Below are 24,235 nucleotides of genomic sequence, written 5' to 3' on the forward strand. Positions count from 1 at the left end.
TGGCAATGCAGTGCAGCCTGAGGGGAGTGAAATTGAAGCACAGTCCAAACTAAAATTAATGTTGAAATAATGTAGTATAAATGAGACATATAGGACTCACCTGGATTACATAAAATACATTGCTGTTTTATTTTATAGTACATGCAACACTTAACATTCGGGGGCCTTAGGGAAAGTATTCACAGCAACTCTTTCCTCTCAACCACGAATTGAATCAGCTTGGACAGCTCTAAAAATACCTAAAAATATCTTTGTACCACAATATTCATCTAAAATGAAACTGGCCAAAGACAGGTGTGGGCAACTTGTGGCATCACAGTTCAAAAAGCTTGAATCTGCCCTGAATTCAAATGCTGTGAACACTATCTAGGTGCCTTGTGAGATCATTACTCAATTCATTTTTTGTATAAATGTGGCTATATTAATCACTTTTCAACATTGGCTGTAAATACTTGTAGTGATTTCTTGATTTTTACTCACGGTTTGTGTTTAAAATCAAGGATATAACTTTTATTGAATAAGCCTTTGACATAAAATATAGGGAAAAGTACAGTGGCCAATAGAAAACCCTCTGCTCATTGGCCACTTCAATCTTCCAAAAGCCACACATAATTAATGAAAAACAAAGTGTTTCTTATTATTCAGTATATTTGCATTTTGTTTGTAGCTATAGGTTCCCCAACACTGCTTTCAGTCCCAGACACCCTCACGCCACTTTCATATCTTTCAACAACTCAGCAATGTCTATTTTTGGGCTCTGGGTCGTGCTGGAGCGCAGGGCTCTCTGCAGATCATGTCCTGCTTGCTTCAGCGACGGTGGTACACCCACAGTTTCGCCTTGGCGTCGACAGAGCAGCACCTCATTGACCTCCCCGTCAATTTTCCGTGAGAGGATGTCGGGAAACACGCGGCTAACACGCTCCAGCACGTCTTTCCTCAAGGCGGGGTCACGGCACACCAGATTGAGTATGAAAATACCTAACAAACCAATACAACAGATCAATATGATATGTTTCTTTCTAATTTCTTAGGGCCAAAATTTCATTTGCTATTACACTGACATTCAAGGGGGAAGACAGGAAAGATTAAGGTGTGACTGGGCAGGGGGTATAAGACATTTAATTCATTAGCTGCCATTGACAGCGAAAGACATCCCAACCACTTCAACTTGGAAGGTCTAGCAGCAAATAATTGCTGCCTTACCTCTCTATCAAAATGGATGTGATGTCTATCGCTGTCAGTGAATAAGTTAAGAGTGTAGTTTTTGACAAACTATTACCTACAGATAACTATTTGTAGAGTAGACACACAATTAAAAGTTACATTTGTTATGATAAAATGAGTACTACACCTTTAGGGGTCAGGAGGTTGCCGACTTTTTGCAGGATGGAGCTTTCGACAAAGGCGGCAGGTGGACAGCTCATACCCAACGTGCTGTCCTTATTGTCAACATCGAACATGATGGCATCAAACGAATGACCCCCTGTACACAAAATGTAATCCATCATTTCTTGGCTTGGTAGTTACTAACTTTTTGTGATGAATGATTTGGACCTTCTGTGATTTTGACAATCGGTGGTATTAATAAAAGACACAACTAGCCACAGTTAAAGAACAAAACAAAAAGCTGAAAAAGTCCAAAAGCCAACCAGTCAATTCAATTTAGCCTGGAAGGGAGTAAGAAGAAGTAAACCTATTTAATCCCACCCGTTTCACATATATTTGACACAACCATTTACTACTTTCTTGCAAAAGAACAACATATTTAGTGCAATTTCAATAAAATAATGCAGATGATAGAATTCAAGCCATTTGTAAGGGTTAGTACCAATAGTTAGCTTACTATGAGTAAAAAAAATTGATGACATAACTAAAATTTTATACCTGAATTGCAAAAAATCGAGTTGTTCAAAACCATAAAAGCATTTTAAAATGATGTTATAATATCAACATCGGTTTTCATTATCGGTTTTGGGCCAAGATGCATATGGCAGTACTGTCATGTCCAGTTATTGCCTGCCTGTGTTTCTGGTGTTTTTTCGCCCCCTGCTGCCGCTTAGGTGTTATTAGTTTTGATAGGTTCTAGCACTTTCTGTTGGCGCAATCATATGTTGACATGGGCTCATTGCGACTAGAGAGAGCTAAATGAACGAGCTAATGTCTGCAGCCAGTATACCAAAGCATTTCTTGCAATTTCACCACGTCCTTTGTGCATCGCTTGTTATGTTGTATTTCGTTTTGTTTGCATTTGTGGTCAAATGTGGTTGCATTATTTCCTTGCTTGCAAGCTGTACTACCAGTTGCTATTCAAATTGACACATGGTGTAAACTTTGCTTTATTGTGTGACTTTATTTCATATTATTGATACAATGTTTTGTTGTTTTCAGTTTTACAAAAATGTATCAGCGCTTGTCGAGAGAAAGACGACCAAAGTAAAGCCAATTCAACTTTATTCTAGCGCAGTAGTTCTTAACCTGGGTACGATTGAACCCTAGGGGTTCGGTGAGTCGGTCTCAGAGGTTCGGGGGAGTCTCTGCCGCTGAGGTCAAGACACACCGACTCATCATGTCTATACGCGATGGCATGCCCCGCTTGGCCATCACTGGCCGCAGATGATCACGTGACATTACTTGGCCAATCAGTGCTGCGATGAATTTAGTGCACTCAGGAGTGATACAACGTTTGCCTGGCGCAGCCAGACTATTCTCCCTGTATTTTTCAGACACTGTGAGAAATAGTATGGGGCCCAGCCCATTAACGGCCTCTCGAGCAAGTTACAAAATCAACCGTCCAATCAGATTCGTTTATTTGTGTGACGTGTTCTTAACGAGTAACGTCACTCTTGCGCGCCGAAAGTCGTCTCTACAACAACACAGATGGCGAACGAGAGAGCCGAGGATATGTTCCAATCCGCAGTAAAACCAGTTTTAAATTCCTAAAAACACATCGAAACAAGTTATTGACAACAGTCAACATGGCTCGCGCTAGCCATGTTGAATAAACTACTCGATTCTCCGCTCACGCTAATTACTTGTCGCTTTAACAACATCACGTCTGCCCATCGCTGATTGGTCCACTCCGCTGTCTGTTTGCTGTGGCTTGCTCCGCCATCGGAATTTGATCCGCCGGATGGTCGCCAGACGCAATCGCTGGAACAGCGGTGAGTCTGGTATACCAGGCAAATACAACATCTGAAAGTCATCGTAGTACGTCGTATAAATGCTTTCTTTATATTTTAATTAGGGCTGTGAAAATTGTCGCGTTAACGGGCGGTAATTAATTTTTTAAATTAATCACGTTAAAATATTTGACACAATTAACGCACATGCCCCGCTCAAACAGATTAAAATGACAGCACAGCCTAATGTTCACTTGTTACTTGTTTTTTGGTGTTTGGCACCCTCTGCTAGCGCTTGGGTCCAACTGATTTTATGTGTTACACCATGAGTGAGCATGGTGTAATTATTGACATCAACAATGGTGAGCTACTAGTTTATTTTTTGATTGAAAATTTTACAAATTTTAATAAAACGAAAACATTAAGAGGGTTTTTACTATAAAATTTCTATAACTTGTGCTAATATTTACCTTTTAAGAACTACAAGTCTTTCTATCCATGGATCACTTAAAGAGAATGTTAATAATGTTAATGCCATCTTGTTGATTTATTGTTATAATAAACAAATACAGTACTTATGTACCGTATGTTGAATGTATATATCCGTCTTGTGTCTTATCTTTCCATTCCAACAATAATTTACAGAAAAATATGGCATATTTTATAGATGGTTTGAATTGCGATTAATTACGATTAATTAATTTTTAAACTGTAATTAACTCGAATAAATATTTTAACCGTTTGACAGCCCTAATTTTAATCCATACCAAGTCGAGCAAAAAGAAAGTGGTCGGACAAATATATACAATATGGATTCTTATGTATCACGGAACGGGATAGGAGTCAGCATCCTAGCTGCATGATTTGCAATGCCAAGTTGAGCAACTCTAGCCTTGCACCGGCAAAACTAAAGGAACACTTTAAGAAGTTGCATGGAGATGGGGAATATAAGAACACAACGTTTGCTGAATTCAAGGTGAACAGAGCAAAATTCGAAGATAAGGCCACTTTGCCTGATCTTTGATTAGTACCAAATAACAAACCAATCCTCACAACATCATATGAAGTTGCGTACCTGATCGCAAAGCAGGTATGTAATTTGTTGTGAGTTCATGCACTATGTTGGTTTTGTTCTGCAAGGTTTATTTTGCGCACCAGTAGAAAAACTATATGTCTTAAATTTGAAAAAAAAAAAATCGTATTCTATTTAACACTAAAGTAGGGTTCGGTGAATGGGCATATGAAACTGGTGGAGTTCGTTACCACCAACAAGGTTAAGAACCACTGCTCTAGCATCTGACTTCTCTTGAAAGCCTGATTTGTTCTCAGATTTGTGTACACACACACACACTGAGGACAGAATAAGTGCCTTGTTGGCACTTTGCACTTGATCCAAAAAACTGATATTTGCACTATTTTGGTTCAAACAATAAATGTAGTGCTGCAATAAAGGCACTTTTCCCTCAACTTTAGTTGAAGTTGTTCCCATATTTTTCACAGAATGTTTATTTGGAAAACCTTGAAGTTGTTACATTTATCAATATTAAAGTATTTAGTGGGGCATCACAATACAGTTAGCCATAATATGTTAAGTCCACGACCGCATACATCAGTCTCGGTTTGATATCGGTATTGGATTTTTGGAGTTGGACACTATCGGGATATCGGATAAAAAGTCATTATCGGACAACTCTAGTAAAAATAGCATATAACGTTCATAGTTAGACAACACAACTGTACCCACTATTATAACAAACAAAAAGGCAAACAAGCACACTAACGCTACTATCATAGTATTGACAATTAAGATGCTTTCTCTAAATACAGTGAGTCAGTGACCAAACTACACATTTATTACAGTCACAGTTTAAAATGTGAATGTTTTGTCATTGTTATAGTGTATATAAAGATAGTTCCAAAGTATTTCTACTTGCCTTCTTTCTCCAGGGAACAGATGCGCTCAAGGCCATCCCCGAGCGTGACGGTCAGGCGATCGTCCGGTCGAAAGTTGAACCACTCTTTGGCCACCTCCAAAACGACGGGATCCAGCTCCACCACCTCCACTGACGCGCCGGGTACAAAGTCCCGCAGAAACTGGGGCAGGCCTCCTCCTCCAAGTCCAACCAGTAGCACTGACACTGGGAATTCTTAAGGAGGGCATAGGTTACTCATAAAACAGTGAAAACCAGGGTTAATATTCACAAAAAAATGCAAATCATCTGTGATCATCAATCAATGTTATGGCCTCTAATTGGATCTCAATCCAATTGGAAGTTTAGAAAATTTTTTGTGGGGGTGGGCGCTTGGAGTAGACATCCACCGACACTGGTAATTCCATCATTTATGCCAGGGTTTGTAATTGCAGGAGACATACAGACACTAAATGAGAATTTATTTATATAAAATGCATACTCCAATTCACCTTTATTTTTTTCCTTGCCTATACCCAGCATGGCGAGACCAGCCACCATGACTTCGTGGTGGGCGCAGCAGAGGAAGCCGCTGTGCACTGACAGGGAAGACGATGGCGGCATCTTAGTTTTCTTTTTGTTCTTCTTCTTATGACTTGACGCTGACAGAAAAACACATTGTCAGAAAGTGTGTCATTTTGTTTCAAATCAGCCATTGTTGGGAAAAAAATTCAACATGAAATGTGGTGGAAGATTTAATCAACAAGCAAATTGAATTTTTGTAAAACATCAACTGACTGCTATTAGATGAAACAAGACGACTCTCGGACTGCACCAGCGTCGCATTAGACAGGAAAACCAGTCTACGATACAGCTCGCCGTCCTCCCCCCTAACGTTTTCCACGCAATACTCGCCGCTGTGTTTGCTCACACCCCTGCTCACCTCCTCACGCCAACCCAGGTCACCGCCCACTGATAGAAACGGGACCTGATTGGGAAAAAAAAAAAAAACTTCTAACATAGCCTCAAGTTTTTGGTTGGTCCATTCGCAGTATCCACCTGCTGATTTTCTGGCATTCCCGGTGGGGCCAGGTCCATCACCATGGGTGATAGCTCTGATTGAACGGCCTGCATGTCAGCGTACTCTTGATTTCTGTGCATAGCCACGATAACCAGGCGGCGAAAGTTGGCGCTGGCCGCCAGTTGCCGTCGGCCCTCACTGGAGCTGTAGAGCCATGCTGTCTCGCTGCCGTGAGGCACTGCAATATAAAGCAGGTTTAAAAAATAAGGAAACACTGAATTAAACTGCACTGGTGTATCTATTGTTGCATCTGAAGGGAAAGGGGAAAGACAAAACCATTATCATGTGCATACCAACGGAAATAATCTTGTTTAATGAATTAAAAGATAAAAAATAAAAAAAACACACACAATAGTTCATATTTCTGTTCTGCAATAGTGGAAAGTGCCACCCTTAGTAGGTGCAGATGTTTTATCAATAATGGTACCATTTTCCCCAAACAAATACGAGAATCCCAGATTGCTCACATAGCATACTTAAAGGGACAGACAACACTTAGTATGCTAAATGACATTCATGTAAAAAGACAGTTGTGCCAAGTATTTAAGCATGCAAATTGCAAATTTCATAGTACTATGATATTTCATCCTTCAGCTGCCACTGACAGAAATAGATCTAATCTATCCCATCTATTTTGACTGGGAAGAACTGGAAGCGTTCAAATGATTGCTTCCATTCCTTTCCAGTCGAAACGGATTGAAAGTCTTTTGCCGTTAATTGGTGTTTTCGATATACATTTCCTTCTTTGACCAACTACCAAAATACATACCTGTACTCTGTAACCTGGCCTGACAGTTAATGAATTACACACAAAAATGCCACAAAAATGGCACAATCCAAATTCACCATTGTTGTGATTGTGAGTAAAAAAAGGTTCGTCTAGATGTGCTCTGCGATTGGCTGGCAACCAGTTTAGGGTGGAGCCCACTTCCTGCATTTTCTGAGGTGGTGCAAAAGATAAATTTTGAATCAGCAAGAAATTGGCATCAAATACAAACGCAGCCATTTTGTGAAGTTGGTCATCCCCGCGTACACTACATAAATACTAATAGACTAGACTTAAGTCGCTTGTAATACTGGGTATTAATCACATCATTATGGAGGGCGGACAAGCTGGGATACTCATACTTGTTTGGCTAAAAAAATATCAGCATTGATAAAATGGCCAACATATGGAAATACTGGCTATTATTTACGTTTTTCTCTGCCAGAAAAAGGAAATTCTGGGTTTTTAAATTTATTAAGTAAGATTCTTTCCTTTGGGACGTACATGATAAAGATGTCGTCGGTCCCTTGAAATACTTTAAGCAATTGTTATTCACATGAATGTCATTTATGTTGTCCTAAAACGGGGGAGAAAAAAAAAAAAAAAGAGTGCTTACCAATGAAAATAGCAAATTGGTTGAACCTTGGCACCTTGGCAGTTGGGGGCAGATCCTGTACAGTAAGAGTATATCTGGGTAGACCAGTCTTAGCATGGCAGAGTGTGAGTGAGGGGTCTGCATCGGCGTCTGTGCGAGTACGCAGCCTCTTTCTCAGGACTGAGTAGGCCTGCCGTTCCTGCACGGCCGCCAACAAGTCGCCCGCCAGTGCCAGACGATTTGGGGCGCCGTCATCACCTAGGCACATCTCCAGAATGGGCATCGGCATGGGCTGGCGGAACTTGGTGCAAACCAGAACGAAAACAGGAAGGGCGAAGGAGTCGCCGTCTTCCTCAGCGCTCGTTTCTTCCTGCAGGCAGTGAAGCCTCACTGCCCAGCCAAGCTGGACAAAGTGCTCCACTGCCAGGCGTATTACACTCTCCTGAGCTAGTGTGATACACACATACCTTCCGCCAACACTGAGGACACGGCCCACCTGCAAACACATAAAATTATAGTTAGTTGGATTCACAAAGGCTAGATACAGTGGGGAAAATAAGTATTTAGTCAACCACCAATTGTGCAAGTTCTCCTACTTGAAAAAATTAGAGAGGCCTGTAATTGTCAACATGGGGAAACCTCAACTATGAGAGTGACAGAATGTGGAAAAAAAACTGAAAATCACATTGTTTGATTTTTAAACAATTTATTTCCAAATTAGAGTGGAAAATAAGTATTTGGTCACCTACAAACAAGACAGATTTCTGGCTGTCAAAGAGGTCTAACTTCTTCTAAAGAGGTCTAACGAGGTATAATGGGGCTCCACTCGTTACCTGTATTAATTGTTTAAATCTTTTTTATTGGTTTTATCATAGTAACACAACACTATACAAATACACACAAACAATATGAGCGGCATCTACAAGTAGACATAGAAACAGCATTTGGTGCACACATTCAATGACGGGGAAAAAACAAAAAGGGAAAAGAGAAAAAAAACAGGTAGACGAAAAACAAATACATAGTCTGGGATACACAAGATGACTACTTAGTTTGACATTTCTACGCCAGTGTCACCACGACTCAAAGGAGACGAGTCGGCTATGTAGAAAGGTAGACCTGGACAGCACCTGAGCATATTTCACAAGGGAGATACAAGTTCAGTATTGTTTACAAGACAATATATGGAAAACAGACTAAATTGCAGAAGAGTAAAAGGGGGGGTTAGGCTGTAGCAGCTTAGATAATGATACGGAGCTATGTTTTAGCTCAGATCTCAAAAAACGGTTACGTTACCTGTATTAATGACACCTGTTTTAATTAATTATCGGTATAAAAGACATCTGTCCACAAACTCAGTCAGTCACACTCCAAACTCCACTATGGCCAAGACCAAAGAGTTGTCGAAGGACACCAGAGACAAAATTGTAGACCTGCACCAGGGTGGGAAGACTGAATCTGCAATAGGTAAAACACTTGGTGTAAAGAAATAAACTGTGGGAGCAATAATTAAAAAATGGAAGACATACAAGACCACTGATAATCTCCCTCGATCTGGGGCTCACTGCAAGATCTCACCCCGTGGCGTCAAAATGATAACAAGAACGGTGAGCAAAAATCCCAGAACCACACCGGGGGACCTAGTGAATGACCTAAGAGAGCTGGGACCACAGTAACAAAGGCTACTATCGGTAACACAATGCGCTGACAGGGACTCAAATCCTGCACTGCCAGACGTGTCCCTCTGCTGAAGAAAGTACACGTCCAGGCCCGTCTACGGTTCGCTAGAGAGCATTTGGATGATCCAGAAGAGGACTGGGAGAATGTGTTATGGTCAGATGAAGCCAAAATAGAACTTTTTGGTAGAAACACAGGTTCTCGTGTTTGGAGGAGAAAGAATATTGAATTGCATGCGAAGAACACCATACCCACTGTGAAGCATGGGGGTGGAAACATCATGCTTTGGGGCTGTTTTTCTGCAAAGGGACCAAGACCACTGATCTGTGTAAAGGAAAGAATGAATGGTGCCATGTATAGAGAGATTTTGAGTGAAAATCTCCTTCCATCAGCAAGGGCATTGAAGATGAGACATGGCTCGGTCTTTCAGCATGACAATGATCCCAAACACACAGCCAGGGCAACACATTCTGTCTCTCATGGTTGAGGTTTACCCATGTTGCCAATTACAGGCCTCTCTAACATTTTCAAGTGGTAGAACTTGCACAATTAGTGGTTGACTAAATACTTATTTGCCCCACTGTATACTGCAATTTTGATCGGACCTCAGTTAACATATTCCTCGCCAGTTCTCCTCCTTCCTCAGATGCCATCGCATCCAAGGTGCCTTTGTCCAAAGCTGCCTGGAAACACGCGTCTTCGTACGGCATCTGAGTGGCATCCACTTGCTGGAACGTCAGGCTCGGTCGCCGCTCAGCATTGCGCTGATTCATGTGGGATACTACTGTTTCACTGATGTCAATGTTGGTTAGGTGCTTGTAACCCACGTCGTGAAGCTGCTCGCTCAGCTCAGAGTTGCCGCAGCCCACCACCAGCACCTGAAATATGAAATTTGTCAGCTTTCCGGCAAAAGCTTGTTCAGTATTCAAACTGTAGTGTTAAAATACCAAATGTAACCTTCAAAAAACGTAGCTCTTTCGGAAACACAAATGATCGATTATATATTTGTCTAATCACATTTTGATAGTTGCAATTTTCTCCACCTGTCTCAACAAAACTCTCCAATTGGGTAAAAAATTGCTGCCTGCCAGGCATTTGTCTAGATCCCACAGGTTCAGCCAGATCCCTCTCATTCCGGTGTCCTTGCATTAACGCTCTACAAAACGCTAACATTCACTACCAAATCAGTGGATAGGTTGGCAGACCTGATGTAATTTTTGTCCTTATACGTAACTATGTAAAATATTTGCAAGTGGTCTCTGTATATAGTGGTACCTGGAATTTAAAAAATAATAATAATAATTTCTCTTTTACAGAACAGTGTGTCTAGAAAAGACACACCTGAAGTTTATTTATCTTGTAATAAGAAGTAGACGTTTCCATCGTTTGAGGCTCATTTCCTTTTGCTTTGCATTATTTGTAAATGGTAAATGGACAGTACTTACATAGCGCATTTATCTATATAGTTACCATGCCCAAAGCGCTTTACATTAGACATTTACCCTTTCACGCACGCATTTACATACACCAATGGTGCTGCCAATCCATTGTAGGCAAATTAGAGTTCAGTGCCTTGCCTTGCCCAAGGCCAATTCGACAGTGGGTAGTCGTAGCCGGGAATCGAACCAATGACCCCTCCATCCCAGGGAAAGTCTAGCCACCAAATGAACCACGCACGGTTTGTCATAATAAATATTGAAAATCAACTAAATGTAGTTTATGAGCTCCTTATGCTGCAAGTCTGCAGTACTATTTTTCAAAACGAGTGTTAAAAATGATTTCAGTACTCAGGTTTCATTAACTCATATTCATCTATGCAGGGGTGTGTTTACCTGGTCTTGCATTTTGATGTACTTGTGCAGCACGCCGCATAGTTTGTTGTAGTCTCCATACCACTCGAAAGACTTCTCTCCGCGCTTCTTAAAAAATCTCTCCCAGTACTCAGCCGAACTGAATTCCTCTGCAGTTCTAGGCAATAGACTCATTTTAACTTTAATTTAGTTTTAATTTTTGTGCATAAAATCTTAGTGACCTGTGGCGATATACATTTATGTCAGACTTGCAACCCTCATGGTAATGTTTCAGCCCGGACAACATTACAAGACGGAAATGAATCTGATTGGATACACCTAGGTTATGCTATTTCTCGTCGCTCGTTGATTGGTTGAAAATAATGAGTACTAATTTTCTATTGGTCGTTACTTGGTGCTTGGTGTTAAATCTCCGTGTGAAATTAAACTGGACTTTTTTTGTTTGTAGACTGAAATAATTAATATGTATATCGGATTTAATTTATAAACCATAATAAACATTTTCTTATCCATATAAACTGTTAAAACGCGTTTGTTATCTGGTTCTACATTGATTTCACGATGTCTAGTCGGTAATAAACCACAGAAGAAGAAAAGGTAGGCAACGAAGAAGAATAAGAACCGACATGGCGGTCCCGGCAGGTCGGTCAGTGGTGTTTGTCACTGGAAACGCGAAAAAACTTGAAGAGGTAAGATGTGTTTGAGAACCAACACTACGTCTAGTTTAATAGTAATTTTTAGTCACTCAAATATTTTTTAAAGCCGTTTCTGTCTACGTCGAGAGAGGAGAGACGTATTAAACCGATTCATTTGACTCGCTTTTAGGCTCATCAGGCACTCCAGAGACATCTGCTGGTTACATATGGCGGTGCAGCTAAATCATACTAATCAATTCGATGTTACTTTGCTTCACAGGTAATTCAGATTCTTGGTGATAAGTTTCCCTATAAACTTATCTCAAAGAAAATCGACTGTAAGTAGGTGGTCTTTATAGAATTAATAATGACTATGGAAAACATTTGTTTATCTATGTTTCATCAGTGATTACTGTAATATTGATACAAATGTTTAATTGTTTTGACTGTTTTTTAGGGGTGAAAAACGTGTGTATAATATATTCATTTTCATCCATCTATCTATCCGCTTATGTAGTGCCTGAATACCAAGGAGAGCCTGATGAGATTTCCATCCAGAAATGCAAGGAGGCTGCAAAAGAGGTGCACTCACAACTATGAAATATTATATTTTGATCCTATGTATGGGGCCCTCGGGTCAAGAAGGAAAAAAAGAAGACTTTAAAATTGGTGCAGATTTATTTGCTGTGTATCTTATTCAGATTGATGGCCCAGTCATCGTGGAAGACACCTGTCTGTGTTTCAAGGCATTGGGAGGATTACCAGGCCCATACATGTTAGTTTTTAGACTTTGTAGTGTATGATACGGCTGCCAAAAATTATTATTTTGATAGTCGATTAATCACCAAATATTTTTCGATTCTTCAACTAATTGGCAAATATATAGATCACGTTATTTACTCAAAGCAAATAAGGTTTAAAAATATTTTGTTTCATTATAAAAGAATCACAGCTTACTAAATAAAGGAGTAAAAAGACCAGTTTTTCTTTTTTCTGGTTTAAAATATATATATATATATATATATATATATATGAATCCTTTGTATTTTTCCTCAAAATATATTTTTAAATAAATAAAATGAAACAATTTAGATTAATATAAATTAGAAAACATTTACTGATTTGTTTCCATTTTTAAAAATGAATTTAAAAATACATTCATGTGTAATATTAATGTTAAGTGGATCAAAAAAGAGGAATTAATCAATTCTTAGGTCAACTATGTCTTGACTCGATAAATCCACTATCAAAATTTATTACGGTAATTTGATGATTGATGCTGTCCATTAGTTGATTAATCATGGCAGCCCTACTGTGAAGAGTGTGTGTGGGTGTGTGTGTGTGTATATATATATATATATATATATATATATGGTGGAAAACACTCAGGTGACTTGAATTTCCGCACTGAGACCCCCAATTTGGCCAAACTCAAAATTGTCCTGTATGCCTGTGTGATACATCATTGGAAAGCTTAAAATCTCAATTTTCTGGGGGAAGAACATTTTGAACAGGAGGGTATTTTAAGAAAAAAAAAATGTTAAACAGCAAAACCCTATCTGGATGTGAGAGCACGGGAGAGCAAAATTACAGACGCCATGACTTTAACGAGATATTATCGCGTACTTACTACCTTGTTTCGATCCACTGAGTGTCAAGACACAGCTGTGAATGGCCACAGCTGGATTTTTTGGGGATTTTATAGGTGAAACATGGTAATATAACAAGGGTCGCGACGCAGAAATCGCAGACATCAAGGAGTGGTTGAGATTTTCCTTTTCATATACAGTATTTACCCTTTTAAACGTTTTTTTTTTTCTTTCTTTTTTTAATTTTTCTTTGTTTGGATCCATTATTTATCATCTAACGTCGGAGAAAATGCGACAGTAACAAAAAAAAATACAATTAAGCTTTAGTTATGAGGTAGATATCCGTGACTTTTTTACAGACACCATTTTTTTTCATTGTGATGTAATTTGTATAAAAGTTTAAAAGTTAAAATATACGAGCGAATATTTTTTAAAATAAATATTAGACATCAATTAATGATTCTAAGCTAAAAATGACAGACATTCTGAATAATAACTATTATCAATTACCTTCGTTTTATGGTTGGGTGGAAACAAAAGCGGTTGCGCGACGTCTGTAAACGGGGGTTTCCAGGGTAAAACGGACAAATTAAAAATAGTTCGGGGGCTTAATATGTGATGAATCTGCTATGGCAGCATATAGACATAGTGTTCAGTGTTTCCCACAGGATTTTAGGAGACTGTGGTGGGAGGCTCTCTGACCATAGGATTTTTCGAAACTGTGGTGGTGGGCTGCATCGGAGTCGGACAGCCACACCATGTCGTGCCACGGCGATTTTTTTTTTTTTTTCATTATTTTTCCCCCCCCAAGAAGAACCATAACAAAGATATATTTGAAATATTTCATTAGCTAGGCTAATGTTATAGCTCTCAGCTACGGTACATGTATGTAAAATGCGTTGCTGATTACAGCTACGTTACCCTATGTAATAATGCGACTTTTTTTTCTCGTAGCAATAGTACGACTTACATCTCATAGTGACTCAGGGTTGGCAACCCAAACTGTTGAAAGAGCCATATTTGACCCCCCCCCCCCCAAAAAAAAAAAACTGATACAGTATGTCTGGAGCAGCAAAAAATTAAAAGCCTTGTACAAGCCTTATAATTATCGATACTAGCTATATTAGCCTACTATAAAAATGAATAAGTTGGCTAGAAATACATAATTAGCCTTCATGATTAAATGTTTATTTTCCCTGCAGTGGATCCTATAGCGCACCACGTGACTACTCTGTTGTACGATGACACCACAAGTTTAACTTCATTACAATATTAATGAATTGAAAGAATGTTTGTATCGTGTTTGTCCTCCTAGAAATCCTATTAAAACAAAAAATATATTTCCCTCCCCCATCTTTTTCCATTAAAAAAAAAAAAAAAAAAAAAAAAGCTCCGAAGCAGCACTAAAGAGCCGCATGCGGCCCAAGAGCCGCGGGTTTCAGACCGCCGTCGTAGCCCTCCTTTTTCCTTTTTATTTGACCCTCATAAGTACTACATTACCACAACAATAACAGTCCTTCTGTCAACTGACCCATTTACAGGACTGGGGGAATTCTAATGGCCGTGTAAAGTTTTTCTTGATTCGGTGAGAAGGTGAATAGTTTTTTCCCCGTTGTTCGTGAACTAAATTTCCACACAAACGCACATCGAGGTACCATTAACTTAGCAAGGAGAGGTATGAGAGTCATTTTTCGAGTGTCCCAGAGCTCGCGAAATTGGGGGGGCGCATTTATCCAACTTTCGTCAGCCGTAATTGTCTGAAGTTGGCGCGTCGGTGTTGTGCCGAAAAATAGCCACTCCACGCGAAATGTCCCCTCGACGGGAGCGCCCACACGTCACTCGTACAAACAGCCTTTTCTTACCAATCGATGGACACGGAAACGACGTTCTTGTACCGTGAATATGTATCATTTTACTCTACTTGAACTAATAAATACTTTACTGTGACCAACGCTCTGAAAATAGAGCAAGGCTTTATTTTGGGCCCCGCCTCTCTGCGCAAGTTCAATCAAAGTTTGCTTTCCGTCCAAGACGGCCGTCCACCGCTCACTTTCGCCGAAAAGTCCGATCCAAACTATTGTAATGCCCCGGATATGGGGAAGAAGGAGAGAAGTCTGTATTTGCTTACCCACTTGATTGTGGTAACAATAATAAAGAAAAACAATAACAAAATAACAGCGGGCTGCTACGACATGCGACCGCTATCTCTCGCTATCTCGCTCGTTCTCCCATTCTTCCTACTCGTTCCCCTTGCGTCTCTTAAATGAATAAATAAAATACTACTCTAAAATGCTGCTCTCACTCGCGCGGGTAGTAGAGTGGAGTGGGCTACAGCTGTGTAATCGGCTGACTGACGCATCTGATTAGTATCTTTTTTTTTTTTTTTTCCTGCGGGGGGGGGGGGGGCGCAAACGAGACTGTGGCGGGCCCAAACGAGACTGTGGCGGGCCGCCACAGTCTCTTTCATTGGTGGGAAACACTGTTATCAAACACTACAGTTGTTTTGGCTAAAAATACAGCAGTTTCTTTTAAAGAGGAGAGAAACTGCTTTTTCAGTCTTGTCTGTGTTTTCCGCCATATATATATATATATATATATATATATATATATATATATATATACTGTATAATAAAATCCTTAAAGCTCACAATTTCAATATAAATGTTTTGTTTTTCAGAAAGTGGTTCCTGGATAAACTTAAACCAGAAGGTGAGCAATAGAGTAACACTGTTAACATTGAATGTGAAGCCTGTCATTGTGTTCCTTTAAAAGGCTTGTACAAACTCCTCGCCGGCTTTGAGGATAAATCCGCATGGGCTCTCTGCACCTTTGCCTTCACACCTGGAAAAGACCAGCCAGTGCAGCTTTTCAGAGGAATAACACAGGTCCGTTCACACCCTCAACATTTTAATGTATGCTCCAAGTCATGTTGTTTTGATTTTTTCAGGGGCGCATCGTGGAACCGAGGGGACCTCGAGACTTTGGATGGGACCCATGTTTCCAGCCGGAAGGTTATGACAAAACGTAGGTGCTTGTGTTATATTTTTACCACATGGGGGACTCAGAGATCAACTATTGTCCTAACCCTTTACGGCTATAGCACTTTGGAGCCACTGTTTATATATATACAAGCTATTATAATGTAAATTCCATAATGTTATTTTTCAAAACCTCCTTTTTTTCTTGTTTCCAGCTATGCAGAGCTGCCTAAAGAAGTAAAAAACTCCATCTCTCACCGATACCAAGCACTAGCGGCCATGTCGGAACACTTTTCACCACAAGCCAAGCGTAAGAAGACTGATCATGGAGAGGCTGCGTTATCGTAGAAAATACAACTGAGTTTAATGTGTGCTTGGATTTTTTTTTTTTTTTTTTTTTTTTTTTTTTTTAATAAGTGTGTTATTCTAAAGGGGAAACATGAAGAAAACATACACACATTTTAGTCAGTGAATCAAAAGCTATTTTACTGTTCCTCCCTGGCTCTTTAAGATGTAATCTGGCAAGTGTTAGTGTACGTTTCAGTAAGTATTCACTGTGCTTTGCTTTTCCCTTATATCATTTTAAATCATTATAACAAAAGCAGACTGCACAGACAACTGAGCTAAACACCCTGTTGCTTCTTTTGAGGCATCGAGAGTGAGGCTGTAACCGTTTCACTTATTTTAAATTCATTTTTTTTCTGAAATTTAAATATGACCCACAAACTTAATCATGCAAGTCAATTCAACTAATTTTATCAAGTTCACAATATTAACTTCATCAAATGAGTTAAGAATTGAAAAAAATAAAAAAAGTTAGGGTACTTAATTAAGTAGACATAACTTGAATTCTTAAGATCTTAAGTTAGCATGACTAGGAAGTTTTCATCTTTTAGAGTGCAAGCACGTGCGGGGGGCGGAGGGTGCTTGAGTACCTGCCTCTTTGCCCCTATATGCCCAAAGGGCCCCTTTTGACTTTTTTTGTTGTTGTTGTTGTGCGTATGTGTGTGCTGGCCGACTGTGCAGGCACGCCCCAAGTACTTTACTTGAAGACCGAAAACACCTTTAAATTTAAAAAAAAAATTATTATTATTATTTTTTTTTTTAAAGCTGTCCGTGTGCCAATAAGCCGGTGCATAACCTCACCCCCTCCCTGTCACGCTGTTCCTCTGTGACCTGGGTGTGTGGTGAGGAGTCTGAGGTCATCTAGTGGTTGAAAACAAACGGTGGTATTCGAGCTGTTGTGAAAATTCTTACACCAGGTTTATTGGGGTTTTTTTTTTCAAATAATATGTAATTTTCTCTTATATAGTTTTCTACTTTCATAATGAATTACACCCCGCCCCAAAGCTATTTCGACCCGTGTGTCTCTACTCTCTATAGGCAACCATATTTGTCTGTTCTCTTCACAACGTTATCTAGAAAGGTACACATCTTTAAGTTCTATAATGATGAAATAATAGTTTTGAAAAAAACTGTCCTGATTGTGGCTCAATGAACATCTAATTTGGTTTGTTCTCAGATGAACAACAAGTTGAGTAAGGAAGTTTTTTTGTGGAAGTTGAAGGAAGAAAAGAGGATAAGACTGACGGAGTCACAGCCAGAAAATGTTGATGACAGTGTTGATTTCTATTCACTGTTCCCCCTCCCAGTTAAAGTCTGTCACAGTCACAGCCAATTATACTGTAAAGCTGGTTAAACTAGAAGTTATGTTGTTGTAAGGTGTACTAAATTTTTGTTCATGTGCCCCTTTTGAGCTATGAGCACCTGCCCCTCCATCAGTCTCTGCACGGCCCTGTTGCAGTGTAGTGCTTTAAGACCAATCAGCAGTAACCCGGTTCAGCAACACAATGAACATGGATGAGACGTTAATAAACACTACAAAAAGTTTGCTCAACGTTTTTTTGTTGTGGTTTGTTTCCTGAATAGTGGTGGTTTTGGTGATGCTGAAATTTCGCCCGACTCTAGTAGATTTTTGTTTCATAAAACAAAAAATAATTCATGCATTGATTTTCATGTTGTCAATATGGAGTATTGTGTTTAGAATTGTGATGGGAAAAGTTAGTTATATTTTGTATTAATAAAGTATAACATTATTTTGGGGTGGGGGTGAAGTGACATGAATACTGGAAAATATTTACAGGCACTAATTTTCTGCATTTAGGTTATTTTTTTTAAACTTGCAACAAAAATCCTTGTCATTGTTGGATATAGCATGTAGAACTGAGGGTAAAATTTGTATTGGAATAAATCTGAAGTAAAAGCACAGTGTGGGGGGAAAAAGTAAAGTACCATGAATACTGGGAAATTATATATTCAAAGGCCTCACTTTTTTCCAAATATAGCTTTTTTTTTAACTGTATATCCATTTGCAACAATGTCATCCTTTTTTCCGGTCATCCCTCCTAAAAGCTGTTATTACGGGATGTTTGTAAAATTTTTTTTCTTTGAAAAATGCGTCAAATGTAAAGCAAGCACTAAGAATACTTTCCGATGCACTGTGGCTTCCAAGCGCAAAAGATGTGAATTTAAAGGAGCATAAATCACACAAGAAGCACTAGAGCCCTGATGAGAGCAGCAGATTACAGCCCAGGAATCATGATGATTGTTCAGGCTGGCTGGTGCAGGGAGGGAGGGGGATGAAAGGGTCTGCAGCCCAAGCACAACTGTAGCAACTAGGGAATTTTGGATAATAAATGACCCGTTGGAGTCAAGACTCAGTACAGGATGTTAACATGTGACTGATACGGCCCACGTGTAGCACGTGTGCTTTCAAATGACGTCATGTGCATGTGGATAAAATCTGAATGCAATGATAAGGAAGTGCCAAATTTCAATATTTTCTTCAGAACAGAACATAGATGACGGGTCAAAAGTTGAAACTTAAAATATATAATTTAAAAGTTACATTTTGTTGAGGTTAAATTCCATAGTGGTGTCCACAAACCACAAAAAATATACAGTGAAGAAGCAAAGTATTTGAATACCCTGCTATTTTGCAAGTTCTCCCTAGGCGCATGTCCACTGTGACAGAAATAATCTATAAAAACAAAAAATCCAGAAATCACAATGCATGTTTTTTTTAAACTATTTGTGTGATACAGCTGCAAATAAGTATTTGAACACCTGTCTATCAGCTAGAATTCTGACCCTGAAAGACCTGTTAGTCCACCTCTTAAAAGTCCACCTCCACTCCATGTATTATCCAGAATCAGATGCACTTGTTTGAGGTTGATAGCAGCATAAAGACACCTGTCCACCCCATACAATCAGTAAGACTCAAACCTGTAACATGGTCAAGACCAAAAAGCTGTCCAAAGACACCAGAGACAAAATTGTTTACCTCCACAAGGCTGGAAAGTGCTACGGAGCAGCTTGGTGAAAAAAGGTTTACTGTTGGAGCAATGGAAGAGGCTAATAAGCATGGTCAGTCTTAATCGGAGTGGAGCCCCATGTAAGATATCACCTCGTGGGGTCTCAGTGATCCTAAGAAAGGTGAGGAATCAGCCCAGAACTACATGACAGGAGTTGGTCAATGACCTGAAAAGAGCTGGGACTACTGTTTCCAAGGTTACTGTTGGTAATACACTAAACGTCATGGTTTGAAATCATGCATGGCACGGGAGGTTCCCCTACTTAAACCAGCACATGTCAAGGCCTGTCTTAAGTTTGCCTATGACCATTTGGATGATGCAGAGGAGTCATGGAAGCAAGTTTTGTGGTCAGATGAGAGTAAAATGGAACTGGGTTTAGGTTAAAATGGTCAATGATGAGTACTATCTCAAGAACACCATCCCTACTGTGAAGCATGGGGGTGTTAGTATCATGCTTTGGGGGTGTTTTTCTGCACATGGGACATGACGCGTGCACTATATTAAAGAGAGGATGACTGGGGCCCTTTATTCTGAGATTTTGGGGAACAACCACCTTCTTTCAGTCAGAGCATTGAAGATGGGTCATGCTTGGGTCTTCATGCATGACAATGACCCGAAGCACACAGCCAGGAAAACCAAGGAGTGGCTCCGTAAGAAGCATATTAAGGTTCTAGCATGGCCTCTCCAACCTTAAACCCAATATAAAACCTTTGACTCGGTGTTTCTCAGCAACAGCCCAGAAACCTGACTGATGAGTGGGCCAAGATCCCTCCTGCAGTGTGTGCAAACCTGGTGAAAAATTACAGGAAACGTTTGACCTCTGAAATTGCAAACAAAGACTACTGTACCAAATATTAACACTCGTCTTCTCAGGTGTTGAAATACTTATTTGCAGCTGTATCACACGAATAAATCATTCAAAAATCGTACGTTGTGATTTCTGGATTTTTCTTTTTAGATTCTCTCTCTCACAGTGGACATGCACTGACGATGAAAATTTCAGACCCAGCCATGATTTCTAAGTGGGAGAACTTGCAAAATAGCAGGGTGTTCAAATACTTAATTTCTTTACTGTATATGAGAAAGCCATTTTCACCACTGTGAAGGATCCTTTTTTTCTTGTAACACTCTGCAACGTCTGGGGACTGAGGAGACAAGTTTTTCAAGTTTATAAATAGGAATGTTGTCCTTCCCTTGTCTAATACAGGGCTCATAACTTTTCAACTGTCTTTGGCCTACTTTGTCCCACCTTCGACCTTCCTGTTTATGGTGTGCCAAATGTTCGCAATAGGAGTAAGAAAAACTGCAGCCTTACCATTTCAATACCCTGATCTTTGCCTTACGCAGCTTTGAGTTTGTAATTAATGCTGCTTGTGGTTAAGATACATTTGGATGGGGAGCATATGTTGTTCTAGAACCTGATTATATCTTTCTGCATTGAATGTCCCTTTCCAGATGTCCTACCTGCCCATGCCACATGCACTCAGGCAACCCCACACCCTCACAGATGCGGGCTTCTGAAAAGCGCACTGATAAGAACTTGGGTTGTCCAAGTCCTTTATTCCTGATGACATGGCTCCCAGTTTTCCACTCAAAAAACCCTTGGAATCATCATTCTTCTGACCACAAAACATTATTTGACGCCGTTAAATTTCAAAATCAACATTTGTTTCCGTGAAAATATTTTCTGTTTAAACTTTTGATTTGTCATCTCTGATCTATTTTAAATATTGAAATTTGACCCTCACACATTTTTGCATTCAGTCACAATTTGTAGAGTGCTCCAACTTCTTTGGAATTTAGTTTTGTACAAATGGCAGAAGCGCCAAAGTACGACAAAATGTTTCTTTTTGTTGTTGTAGTGAAGCCAATTTTAGTTTAATCAGTATAAAAATTTATAAATTCCATCTAAATGTTCTCCAGAGCAATATGACAAAGCCTGCTCAAAAATCCTATAAGATACGAGCAAGGGCGTAGATTTGCATAGGGACGGTAGGGATATGACACTACCAACTTTTCAGGATGCTGAAATTGTCCCCACCAACTTTTAAGCAACCTTATTGGCATTAGTTCAGTAATATAGATCATTTAGCTTGTCTTTCCATATGTTGTATGGATAGAATTGACGCTACCATTATTAATTGAATTACTTTCATCATGTTCAGGATGACATTTACCCCTTTTCACTTGCTGAATGTGTCAGTCCATTTTTTTCCCTCAAACACACGTTTGATTGGCTGATGACATGCCCCCCCCCCCCACACACACACAAACACACACACGCACTCACAGCCCAGACGGAAATACAACATGTCAACAACATGCCGCCTCCTCTGCCCCCTTCGAAGACGACGGATATTAGAATTTTATTTCGGCCAGCAGCAACCACTGTAAGTAATGGAAAAAGATGTCAATGTTGTGGAGGTGGGGAACATACCAATAATTTTGCTACTGAAAGTCCGACCTGCATCGGAGTTAGCATGACATTAAACTGTATGAATTTGCAAACCTGCAAAACTCGAGTAGGAAGCTGCTTCGAGAGAAGTGTCCTTCAGTATGTTTTCTACTGTTAGTTATTTTTGAGAAATGTAGTGAACCGAGGTTTACCCCTTCTCACCAATTTTCATTTTTATTTTATTTATGTGGTCTTAAAGCAGCCCAAAGGAGGTTTCTTTTTTTATGTTGTGTTTGTGGACAAAAGCAGTAGTGTTTTACCTGAAGGAAGGTATTTTTGGTACTCCCTAACTACTGTAAGACGTTTTTTTCAGTTGTATTAAATTTCTTTATTTAGACAGACAATGTTGAGTGGTCTTAAGACAATTATTTTTTTTGCATTCCTAGATAGTTAAAAGATTATTGTGTATGTTAATATAATTTAAATTCTGTTCAAATATTGCAATTCAAGTTTGCGAAACAAAAAAAAATCCAGACTTATTCTGGAAGATTTCAAAATGTTTCTTTTGTATACGTAGTTTAAAAAAAAAAAAAAAAAAAAAAAAAAAAAAAGGTTTGAATTGTACGATGGATCACTTGAACCAATGCACATAAAAGTTAGTATAAGTCGATACAGATTTATTTTCCATGATCCATTCAAATCAATTGAAACACAAACCATCAACTTCATCTTTTAAATATGCTGTTTTGCAAAAAATGCTTTCATTTAAATACCTTAGATATTTCTGAAACAAAAATGAGAAAAAATTTTTTTGCTTTAGGTGAAATGTAGTATTGCATTATGCCATTGAATCTAATCGTGGCACTTTGTAAAACTGGTAAATATGATATTGTCGAAAGAATCAGTATTGTATCATATCATGAAATTGCCAATTTACGTTGCTGTAAGCTATTATTGCACTAAAATATCATACAGTGTGGGTTCAGAGGCACTGAGGTAGGCTTTGCGCTTCTGACACAAGGATGAAAAACAGGAAAAGGACTGCAAGACTTGAATCAGGTGTCCGTCTGTAACGATTGCACAAGAGGATGCGGAGGTTTTGATGTGGCTTCCAGTGGGACATACCTAACACAAATGAAAACCTCCAGATGCTCTTAAAAAGAATAACTACAACCCACAGGAGTATAAGAGAGCTTTGTGCCGCATACCAAATGGCTGACTGATGGGTTTTGTTTCAAAGGCGGCGAACTAATGACTTTCCATAAATGTTTTCAGCAAAACGGGAGCGAGGGGAATAAACTTTTGTTCCTACTAAGTGACGGGAAATTCCATCTTGTATTTCTGGAGTTTAAGAGTAAAGTTGTGTAACTGGGAACTGCTATTTGTGCCAGTTCCTTACAATTGAATTTAGCAGCAGTGCTGAACTATTGCTGCCATTGATGGTAATAAGACGTCCAATCCAAAATGATTGCATTGACAGAAACATGCTTCTTCACTGTCAGTGTGTGTACTTTGTAAATGGCTCTCTGATTTAAAGGGACAAACAATACCTAGTAAAATTGAAGTCTGTGTAAAATATGGTTGCTCAGTAAATGTAAGTATATGCAACTGAATTTCATAAGAGTTCTTATAATGGAGAAAATATAGGAATGGAGTAAACAAAAAAGTGACAATGCGCGACCATTTTGTGACGTCAGTTATACCTATACGCAGATTCAAGGGCAGGTGCATCTAATATTTCTATTAATGGCATCACTAGAAAGCAAAGGTAATCTGGAATATTCACATTTGATTAGCTAAAAAGTAATGATTGTATTAATGGCACCACTAGGAAGTGCAGTTAATCTGGAATATTCACATTTGATTAGCTAAAATAGTTTATGTAAATGCGTATACTTGATATCAAATAAGGCTGCAACTAACCATTATTTTCATAATCAATCAATCAGACGATTAACGATTAATCAGATAAATGTTACTTTCCTCAATTACCTTCACACTTTAGCCAAATAGCAAAGCAACATTGAATAAACGTTGATTAGCCATCAAAATCATCAGCATGGTTGACATCAAAATTTTCGACGTCAAGTGACGTTGAAACAACGCTGTTCTATGGTATGTCAGGCGATGGTTGGGTTAACATTGTTTTATAGTGACGAATGTTGACAAATAGTTGATTTATGATTAACCAGGAAATAGGATTGAAAAGTCATTGAATTATGGATGGGCGGGCGTTTTGGTTGAAAACATTGATTCAACGTTGTTCCAATATTATTAATAATCCAATATTATTAATAATCGAAAT

General features: G+C 39.1%; 2 protein-coding genes across 2 annotated transcripts; one reads left to right on the forward strand and one right to left on the reverse strand.

Annotated features, from left to right (window-relative positions):
* Window positions 1-130: 130 nt before the first annotated feature.
* On the reverse strand, window positions 131-11,234 carry mettl13 (methyltransferase 13, eEF1A lysine and N-terminal methyltransferase). Its single transcript, XM_057841645.1, has 9 exons — window positions 10,981-11,234; window positions 9,754-10,026; window positions 7,493-7,967; window positions 6,089-6,288; window positions 5,828-6,017; window positions 5,542-5,691; window positions 5,054-5,266; window positions 1,352-1,483; window positions 131-978 (listed from the first exon to the last, which is right to left on the reverse strand). The coding sequence occupies exons 1-9, from the start codon at window positions 11,131-11,133 to the stop codon at window positions 707-709; spliced, it is 2,058 nt and encodes a 685-aa protein (XP_057697628.1). The 5' UTR covers window positions 11,134-11,234; the 3' UTR covers window positions 131-706.
* Window positions 11,235-11,555: 321 nt separating this feature from the next.
* itpa (inosine triphosphatase (nucleoside triphosphate pyrophosphatase)) lies at window positions 11,556-18,386 on the forward strand. The gene is made up of 8 exons (XM_057841450.1): window positions 11,556-11,648; window positions 11,875-11,932; window positions 12,112-12,176; window positions 12,296-12,369; window positions 15,861-15,892; window positions 15,956-16,068; window positions 16,131-16,207; window positions 16,377-18,386. Exons 1-8 carry the CDS (start codon window positions 11,586-11,588, stop codon window positions 16,507-16,509), a joined length of 615 nt encoding a protein of 204 aa, XP_057697433.1. The 5' UTR covers window positions 11,556-11,585; the 3' UTR covers window positions 16,510-18,386.
* The last annotated feature ends 5,849 nt before the right edge of the window (window positions 18,387-24,235 follow it).

Source organism: Corythoichthys intestinalis, chromosome 7, assembly GCF_030265065.1.
Source record: "Corythoichthys intestinalis isolate RoL2023-P3 chromosome 7, ASM3026506v1, whole genome shotgun sequence".
In the NCBI taxonomy this organism is placed as follows: domain Eukaryota; kingdom Metazoa; phylum Chordata; class Actinopteri; order Syngnathiformes; family Syngnathidae; genus Corythoichthys; species Corythoichthys intestinalis.